The sequence below is a fragment of the Tasmannia lanceolata genome, unplaced genomic scaffold (genome assembly GCF_043159265.1).
Source record: "Tasmannia lanceolata isolate RefF3 unplaced genomic scaffold, GAP_Taslan_0.1 ptg000011l, whole genome shotgun sequence".
NCBI lineage: Eukaryota > Viridiplantae > Streptophyta > Magnoliopsida > Canellales > Winteraceae > Tasmannia > Tasmannia lanceolata.
The window spans coordinates 24,381,894-24,392,054 of record NW_027518688.1 but is presented as its reverse complement, the minus strand read 5'-3'; the positions used below and the strand labels follow the sequence as shown (position 1 = coordinate 24,392,054).

At 39.3% G+C, this 10,161-nt stretch overlaps 1 protein-coding gene across 1 annotated transcript; it reads right to left on the bottom strand.

The window, feature by feature from the left end:
* Positions 1-2,584: 2,584 nt before the first annotated feature.
* On the bottom strand, positions 2,585-9,177 carry LOC143886065 (uncharacterized). Its single transcript, XM_077390047.1, has 2 exons — positions 8,509-9,177; positions 2,585-3,887 (listed from the first exon to the last, which is right to left on the bottom strand). Exons 1-2 carry the CDS (start codon positions 9,077-9,079, stop codon positions 2,866-2,868), a joined length of 1,593 nt encoding a protein of 530 aa, XP_077246162.1. The 5' UTR covers positions 9,080-9,177; the 3' UTR covers positions 2,585-2,865.
* Between the last annotated feature and the right edge of the window lie 984 nt (positions 9,178-10,161).

Here is a 10,161-nt window from a genome sequence, read left to right as displayed (position 1 = left end):
CCCTATGGTGTAACCCAAGCATGATATCCTAAAGCGTTAGTAAGGCTGAGTTATTACTCTTAATGAGATCTATAGCTCATATGAGTGGGATGTCTAGGCTACAAGAGCATCCTTGATAGACTCACCTACATGTTAGCGTGGAAGTGGGCCGCTTCCAAAAAGAATGAGGGCTTATTCTCTTATGCATACATGGATATGGGGATGTAGCATATGGCCGTAATGTGCGAGCTTTTTGGAACCAATTGAACACTTTAGTATCATGTGTGTTGTGCACGTCTTTCTGTACCCAAGGATTGTAGTTCAAGACATAGTCACTATCAATTCCTTACAGTTAGAATGCACTAACACTAAGTAATGGTTCAAGACATAGTCACCTTTATTATACGTGGTACTTTGCTGATTGCCCTTTACTAGTATTTTTCTATTAAAATAAGTGGGGGATTGTTAATATTTTAATATTAAAAATGAAAAGGACATTTGCCTTTTTAAAAAGATTCTTTTGCTTATGAAATTTTTACCCAAATTTCAAAATTTCAAAGATTCTCTTCTCTTTTAGTTTCCCACCAAAACTTTTGAACTTTTGAAGGAGGCTCTCTTACCTCTCAAAATTTTAGTCCGAGATGGGAAAGTGAGAAAAATTCTCACAGCCATATAAGATGGAGTGTTGAGACAAAGGCTTGGGCCTTTCAAGGGCATTCAATTTGTTTGCCTTGGAAATTTTACAAAGAGCAATAAGAACAAATAAAAACACACACGCGCGCGCTGAGCCGAGCCGGGTCGGGGCGCGGGTGCACGTGCGTGTGGGTTGGGTTGGGTTGAAGTTTTCCCCAGCAGAGTCGCCAGCCTGTGGACCGCGATCCGAGAGAGGCGGGGGGACGTGCCCCCAGATGAGTCTCATGATCATCCACGTGAAGGAGAGCTCCGCCAAGGAACTCTCGAAAGAGTGCCTCTCACAGCATGAGCGGCGATGGAAGCAAACGTCCTCCGGATTTTGCGGGTTTGCCGAGGTGGACTCGGATGATGGTGGTGTGGATGGGGGCTTGCCGACGGCAAGGGAGATTGCCGGAGGAGATGAAGATGGTCGGCGGCTCCTTCTCTTCTTCTACCCCCTCGTAACGAAGAAAATGAGCTACCTCTCTAAAGCCATAATTTGACGCATATATAAAGGGGAATAAATTTTTTTTCCCCCCATCCTCCATGGACACCCCCATGGTTTGATTTATGACCGCTCTTTTTCGCTGGGACAACCCCTTCAAGTGTTATTCACTCCCCCCTTTTACATTGGCCAAATTACAATAATAGCACAAACTTGGCTGGCCCTATTCGCCATTTCTTATCCGATTCCTGCGAGATTTTGCAGGGGCACTCTTAGGAATATTAACAACTTCTCAGGGAATTTGTACCTATAAATGTACACAATAAGTTGGTAAAATTCGGGTTCTCTCCTCGCTTGGATCCACTTTCTCAAAATTTTATTCAACTTCACGGGTTTTATTCGACTTTGGGGATTTTAGGGCCTTGTCAAAATGGGGTGTCTACACTTTGCTTTATGTTAAACTCGTTTTTAAATAATATTTAAAAACCCAAAAGCCATGTCCATGTACGTTTTTAAAAGGGCGTGTTTACTGTTTTAAAAGGGTGTCATCAATAGACACTTTTTTGCTTATAAAAACATAACATTTCCAACGTTTTAATATATTGTTATCTACACAAGTTAATTTTGTTTTTCTCTCTGTTACTTCTGTTGTGTTAACAGAACAATCTCTTTACTTTACTTCTCTTTTACGATAACAAAACACTCTTTCTTAACAGAACGTTATATTTACACTGTTCCGTTTTCTTCTTCTTCTTCTTCTTCTTCTTTATTTTGAGATTCTTTATTGGGAAATTAGAGTGTTCGCCGTGTGGTTTAGATCTATCTGATCGTGCAGTTTAGATAGATATTGACGGTGCGTCGGGCTGTTGTATTCTGGAGGTGATTGCGTTCGGATCTGTTGCACCGGAGGTTTTTCCTTATACACGCAAATTCACCTTAAAGAGAGCGACCTAGTCCGTGCCTCATCTCGCCGCATCGAAAGGTTTCATCTAATCGTTTACTTTTCTATTTTTTTCACAAAAATCAGAAATCAGGTACGCCATATTGTTTTATTTAGAGGAAAATTCTACAACACTTTGTAATGCCACTTTTTCTACATAGTTAATATGGTAAATTGATATATACATCCCTTGTCTTAAATTTCAATAGATATCCTAAAAGAGAAAACGGTTCCTACACATATGTGTAGAGAGTTCTCTACACACTAGCTTAAAATACAGTGGGGGCCCACATTGTTTGGGTGATCCAAGCCATCTATTTTAAAGGCCCTCACATAGATAGGGTGTCTACAAAAAATGGGTGACCAGTGAAAGACCAACAACTATGTTTTTCTAATAGTTGTTGGTCGTAATAACTCATAATCCCAAAATGGGTGACCAGTGAAAGACGTTTGAAAGAGAGAGGCGTATCTAAGAGAAAGGGGGGTTGTAAATATAGCTTGATTCTTATTTTAATGGGTCTTCAAGAAAAAAATTTCTCAAGGTGATCTTTATATTATCTTCATAAAATCTATAGAAAGATTGATTGCATTTCCTTTTAACATCAATCAAATTACAATATCAACAACAAAAGGAACATGATGGTGATGAGTAATGACACATTACAGGGAGACCATCTTGCTAAACAAGTTCAACACATCTCTTGCAAATTTACATGGAACACCTTGATAGGAACACCAAATCCAGAGCAAAGTTCACTTCATATACCTAGCAATAGAGGAAAAAAGGGCACCCAAACGGCAAACTCTCCAATCATAAAATACCTGAAACCTAGTTCAACCCAATTACACTACTCAGAATAGCAGACCCAATACCTAGACCAGACCCAATATCTATGCCAGGCAAAGAACCTCCTCCCATGATACCTTGCACTATGGCCTGCCCTGCTTGTTGACTCAAACCACCCATAAATTCTTGCACCACATGGCCCATCATACTGTTAGCTGACCCACTCCTTCCTAGAGGCTGACCAAACTGATGAATGCACGAACCCAGCATATTCATTTGATGAATCGCTTGATACTCATTTGAAGATCCAATCCCAAGAATTGGAAATTGGGGTGGCATGTATGGAATCTGAACTTGCTGTTCTTGATGCTGGTGATAATGAGGATGAACATAAGGGATTCCTCTATTAATAGATCGAGAACCGTTTGCCGACCCAACTAGTAGTTCTTGAATTTGTGACTGTGGTTGTTGTTGTTGTTGATGATGATGATGACAATGAGTTTGAACACTCTCTTTCGCTTTGGACTTAGCCATGGCGCAATTCATATGTGCATCAAAGTCACACAAGTCGCACCGATAGAGCCAATGGTTCGAACCGGTTTTGTAACATATGTCACATTTGAAAACTTTCCCATTGTAAGGAGGGGAGAAGGTGAGGTTGAGTGGGTGACGGTGAGCTCCATGTTTAACCGATAGCTGCCGTGAAGCACATATGATGTGTATATCGAGATCGCACTCAGTGCAGTGGAAGCAGAACCCGGTGCCTAGTTTCCCGCATGCATTGCACTTGAAGGCGCCTTCAGGGTAGATCGGATAAGGAAAGAGGGTAAGGGAGTGTTTAGGATCAACAGGGTGACTAATTCTTCGCGGCATCTGGGAACAAGTGATGTGGAGGGTGTAATTGCATGTTTTGCAATTGTAAACCCATCCAGAGACTTTGACCTTGCACCCTGAACATGAAGTTATGATTGGGGTTTGTTGTTGGAGATTGGTGAGCTCTAGTGGGTGTTCATGGCTAAAATGGTGAATGATCTGATCAATTTCTACCTTACTCATCTCTCTCCCTTTCTCTCAAGCAGACTTCTAAGAGGTGGTGGATCAAAATATAGAATCAAATAAGAGTGTGTTTTTATTTCTTTTGTTTGTCTGGCCTTGATTTTATCTATGAATATATAATTCAAGTTGATGGACGTTTGAAGTTGTTTTCAATCCTACTAAGCCTTTTTTGATGTTTAGCCTCGAGCTTCTCTAGATAAAGTTATGAATTTTATATCAGTAGATTGGAACCACCTTGTTTATTGTTTTCTGTTTGCATTGATTAACATATTCCCCGTTTTTAAATGGGTTCATTTGGTTTATCGATCAATGTTATGATTCAAGGCATCAATATTTGGGACCCACATGGAAAGTGTATTATCAGGGTAATTGATCTGGTTATAGTGTGAAACCCCCATGTGGAAGATTAGGCAGACAAAACAAAGTCCAAAAGCTTAACTTTGTGAGAGAGAGAGAGAGAGAGAGAGAGAGAGAGAGAGAGAGAGAGATGTGCGTCTGTGTGTGTGTTGGGGGGGGGGGGGGGGGGGGGGGGGGGCGCAAACATTTCAGCCGCTCCCATCTCTTGGTCCATAAAACAGGTGCAACAAGGCAGCCCACGGTGAAGATTAGTCAGGAAAAACAGTCCAAAAGTTTATTCTTTTAGAGAGAGAGAGAGAGATGTAAACATTTCAGCAAGATAGGGTTGTAAACATTTCAGTCACCCCCATCTCTTGGAATATAAACCAGGTGCAACAAGGCAACACAATCCATTGCTTGGGATGTGTACTACGCTGCACTAATTCATTTTATGGCTGCAACTTCGTCCACGGGCATGTTCAAATGAACTGGTGGGCATAACTGATGCACTCCAAAACTAGGGATGTTCCTCTTGTATAGCAGTGGAGGCAAAAAGATAAAGTAAAGAAAAAAAATGGGCCCTTCGATTATCATCTTAGGGTATAAACTACTTTAATCACCATTGAAAGGGATGCTGTTTACTTCGATCTAGTCGAAATCAAGTTTCTCAGAGCTAGTGAAACTTAAAAATACTCCTACAGAAGCTAATCCTAGCAACCCAAAGTTCCCAAAGAACTCCAAAAGCCTGAAGGCCAGATTTTCTAACTTGAGTAAATAATATCATCTGTTCATTTAAATTAAATTAAATCGAAGCACTAAAGTAATCCTAAAATAGAAATCCAGTAATAGACATGTACCATGCCTATAAATTACTTATAATGATGCCAATATCAAGTTTTGATGATACCAAAATCAAGATTTGATGCCTAAAAAGTAGACTACAAATAAAATGACAAAAATAATATTAGAAGAAGAAGGCACTTGTTCTAACTTTGTTTTCAATGACAACCCGCACGTTCTTGGTAGTTTTTGTTTGCATTATTCTTACCTAGTTCTAAAAAATTTTGTCCACGAGTTTTATAGTATCGAAGAATATTCATCAATGGAACTCTCGAGGATCAAACCTTGCTTCATAATCTTCAAAATGGAGAGATAATATGCCTTGATCTTGAACAAGCTTGATTTCATAAATATCCATTGTAGGCTCAATGTATGATCTAATAAAAATAGATTGATATAAATTGATGTGTGATCTCATAAAAATAGATTGATATAAATTGATGAAGAAGTCATTATAATATTTTCAATTCATCTATCTCTTCAATGTCCGTTGATCACCTGATATTTTTATCAGATCCAATTTCTTTTGGTTCTTCATTTCTGATTTCATAGGGTACATCAATCATCGCTTCAAGTGATTTGTTGATCACTTCGTCACCATCAAAAGCCAACGACTCATCTTCTTGAATTGTAGGACATGGGGGACGACAGCAACCCAAGCATTCACACAAGCGATTTTATCATTAACAACAATAAGGCTCAAATATTTCAGCTCAACTTGAATCGGAGAAAAGGCGCAAAGTTTTAGAACACGTCATGTCACACTTCGACATTTTAATATAATGTGGTTGGATATCAAACATTTAAACAACAGGTCTTCGTTATGGGATATTGCAACTGGAGATAAACGATCGAAATGATCTTGTAACAAAATCATGATATAGATCGTTGTTGCAGGGATGCCTATTTAAGCTCTCCACTTTTCTTTATTTTTTTGCAATAAAAATAGTACTTATTTGTTAATTCTTTTCACTCAAGGCTTAGATCCATAGGATCTTTATCCATCAAAACAAAACAAAAAAATATTATTAGTGGAGAAAATCCGCTTACCTGCACCATGGAATTCAAGTGCTTGCTTAGTTGTCCGAGGTCGTCTCCCTGTGTTATTAAGCGCCAAAATCTTACAAGAAGTGCCCTACGCCTTCATTTTCCCTTGTACCAAGCTTAGGTTGATGGGAAAACCTTCCTTCGACATGGAAAACTCCCTATGGGTCTTCTAAAGATTAGGTGCGGGAAGGGGATCTTGAGGATTACTTATATATGAAGATGAGTCTCTCATCAAGCCTCCTCCTTCCAAGAATAAATGTTTCTATTCTAGCTCTCATGTTAGCTAACTTAGAAACATGACAAGCCTCTCAAAACCATGCAAAGGCAAGTTTTCATTTGCATCACTTGCCAATCTAGGCCAAAGCTTATGCAAAGGACACAAAACGATAAGTTTCGAACATTTTCCTAGCTACTTAGCCTATATAGGTAATCTATAGTACCATATGATCAACATACATTATGTGTCCACTACTATGTAATGGTTTTACAAATTTTCTGTTTGAATCTACTAACAATGGATCATGTAATCATTGGATTATTTAATCAACTCAATAATCACCTCCAGTCTCCCGCCGTAGTTACAGCGTGCGTATTTTTCAACTATGTGTGTGATTTTAATTCTGGTTTTGTTCTCTTGATGGTAATCCTTCCATTGATCTTTGCCCATGGAAGAACCAACTTATTCCTCCACAAAAACCAAAGCGAGTGCTAATTTTATGGGGATTTATTAGAGTCCCACCTAGAAGAAGGCCTAGGACCCACAAGCGACTGGATGTATACCCGATTAACATTTTCATTCTTAGATTCGTATCCTGGCTACAGGGAACAGAAGGTGTTAGGCACTGTCTCCACCCCGATGAATACCAGTCTGTTACTTATCCTTATTTCCATTGGAATATTAGATGTTTTTAACGATAAATCCATCATCTATTTAAAGTAATAGGGAGATATGAGGGATTGTTTGCCAGCAACTTGTGATTACAAACTTCGTAGTTATATGAAACTTGTAATGACAAGCATCAGTTGTGATCACATGTCTCCGGCTGATAGTTCCTTGATTTTTGTCGTTTTTTGCCGTTGTTTGATTAAAGAAGGCAAGTGAGGGAGCAGATAGAAGCATCATTTTTTGGATTATTCAAACAGAGATCTACGAGCTTTCTTGATTCTTTAAATGGGAACTAGAGGAACTTAGACCATAGATATGTTGTGTTTTCCTAGATTTCATCAATTAGTAAATAGAAACTAATCTAACCTACCATGCTAATAAGCAAAAGGAAGACAGAAAATCTATAATTCTGTGGATATAGCATTCAGAGGAGACTTTGGGTTTTAGGGTCTAGAATCAAATCATAAACCGCGTGGCTTCCTCCTAAGATACATCATTAATCCTAGCATGATACTACATGGATCTAATGCTAACTAAGAATTGGGACACAAGGAAAGAGGTTTCCTGATCTTTTTTCGACCCAAAGTGATGGATCCAGCAGGCGCTGCTCCGACTCCTCAGTTTCTTCTCGCTTAGTCCTTTATAGAGTAGGAGAAACCTTTGAGGGTTTCTAGGCTCTTTTACCTAGGACTTTGATCGAGGGTCCTTAAAAGATTGTCTTCTCTGATGCTTTTGAGTCTTGGGCCTTTTATAGGCTCCAAAAAATGAGATTTTTGGTGTTTTTTTTCTTTTTCTATTTTTTTCTGTGGGTGGTGGTGTTTAAGAGTGGGTTCTAACTGGGTAGGCTACAGGTTTAAGGATTTTGCCCAAGTACCGAGGATTTGAAGACTGCAAAACATCGTTGCCCATACATTTAGAAGTTGCTCATCATTAGAGTTGTCACAATGAACTATTATCAGTTGAAGCCGCAAATTAGGGTGTCTATAGTCTATATCGTCCCACGGTCAGAGAATTAACATCTTATCAATATGAATATAACTATAGAGATAATTGGTCCAATTTATGTTTTTACCTTCATTCTGATTCTTTTATCACATCCATTAATGTGTACAAAACAATAATGGTGTAGTAGATAATATAAATATCAAAATCAATACATAATGTGATCATCACAATATAAATGTCTGCACCCTCCTGTAAACACACACGATTTAACATAGTCAAACTTCACTAATCTTATATACACTGCACATGCTCCTTAAAGAGATAAGGCGCCTTCATTTCCATCATTCAGTCCTTTATCATCCGATCCCTCATATCTCGGATGGCATGCATGGATTCTGAACTTGCTGCTGTTGATGAATGATGATAATGAGGATGAAGATATGGGATTCCTTGATTAATAAAGCGAGACCCATTTTTCAAACCAGTTGCTAATTGTATTTGCGCCTATTGTTGTTGTTGCCAATGATGATGATGATGATGACGACGATGATGATGACGACGACGACGACATTGTTATTGTTGTTGTTGAATCTGACCGCTCTCTTTCGATTTGGGCTTAGCAATGGTGCAATTCATGTGCGCGTCAAACTGACACAAGTCACACCTGTAGAGCCAATTGTTCGAACTGGTTTCGTTGCATATGTCACATTTGAAAGCTTTCTCATTATAAGGAGGGGAGAAGGTGAGGTTGAGGGTGTGGTGGTGAGCTCCATGTTTAACCGATAGCTGCCGCGATGCACAGATAATGTGGATATCGAGATCACACTCCGTGCAGTGGAAGCAGAAGCCGGTGCCTAGTTGCCCGCATGCGTTGCACTTGAAGGTGCCTTCAGGGTAGACCGGAGAAGGAAAGAGGGTGAGAGAGTGTTTAGGATCAACAGGGTGACTAATTCTTCTCGGCATCTGAGAACAAGTGATGTGGAGGGTGTAATTGCATGTTTTGCAAGTGTAAATCCATCCAGAGACTTTGAGCTTGCACCCTGAACATGAAGGTGTGGTTAGGCTTTGTTGTTGGAGATTAGAGAGTTCTAGTGGGTGATCATGACTAAAATGGTTAATGATCTGATCAATTTCTACCTTACTCATCTCTCTCCCTTTCTCTCTAACCCACCTCTGCAGACTCTAATAGATGATTGATCAAAATATAGAATCAAATGGGAGTATTGTTTTTTTCTTTTGGTGTTTTGCCTTGATTTATCTATGAATATATTGTTGATGGTTTGAAGTTGTTTTCAATCCTACTAAGCCTTTTTTGAAGTTTAGCCTCGAGCTTCTCTGTATAAAGTTATCGAGTCTATATCAGTAGGAACCATCTTGCTGTTAATTGTTTTCTATTAAATATGATTCCATAAAATATGACAAATGGGGAAGTGCTATTTGTTTCCTCCAGCTCACTCAGAATTGGACGACAGCGGTTCCCCGGCAAGTTCGTCCTCATCTTGATCTTGGACATAGTACATTGGAATCCTGAGGCACCACGATGAACGCTAACCTATTCACCATTTTTTAAAATTGAGTTTAATTAACTCCCCGATCACCGTTGGGATTGAAAGGATCAACATTTGGGTCCCACATGCGAGGTGTAATCAGGGTAAACTCTCATGCTGAAAATTAGGCAGACAAAAAAATGTCCAAAAGCTTAACTTTGAGAGAGAGAGAGAGAGAGTAGTCATCAATTCACTAGAGGGGGTGGTCCAACGAAGAAAAGGGGCTGAAGGTATCCCTTCCCATCTCTAAAATATATTCAACATACATACAGGCTGCACCCCAAGTTAGGCTTTTTAGCAGGACCTTCACCCAAACTCACGTTTATGACCTCTCATTTGACTGCATTGTTAATGATTTAACGACCAACACAAAGTAAAAGCTTTCACACCTTGCACCACAAAATGGGTAAGAAAAAGAAAAGCCCCACACGCATTTTGCTTGATGCACCACCTAAAAAATCCAAACAAATAGGGCCCACTTCCCATCACCTCCAAGTCCTTGATTTGAAGGTGATAAGTATGACTTACCGCCATGGTTTAAAATTTCGGTTTCGGTAACCTTTTCGGACCAAACCGAAATTTCAGCGAAATCCGAAATTTCATTCCGAAATTTGGTAATTTGGTTCGAAATTCCAGACCAAATTTTCAAAATTTCGGACCGAAATTTCCTTGTTATGACTT

What these genes read in the sequence shown, in the direction of transcription:
- LOC143886065 (XM_077390047.1), bottom strand. Translation starts at nt 9,079, where the DNA reads ATGAGTAAGGTAGAAATTGATCAGATCATTAACCATTTTAGTCATGAT. An exon ending in TCAGATTCAACAACAACAAT is followed by an intron (nt 3,888 to 8,508) that starts AACAATGTCGTC and finishes CTTGAGAGAAAG; the next exon opens with GGAGAGAGATGAGTAAGGTA.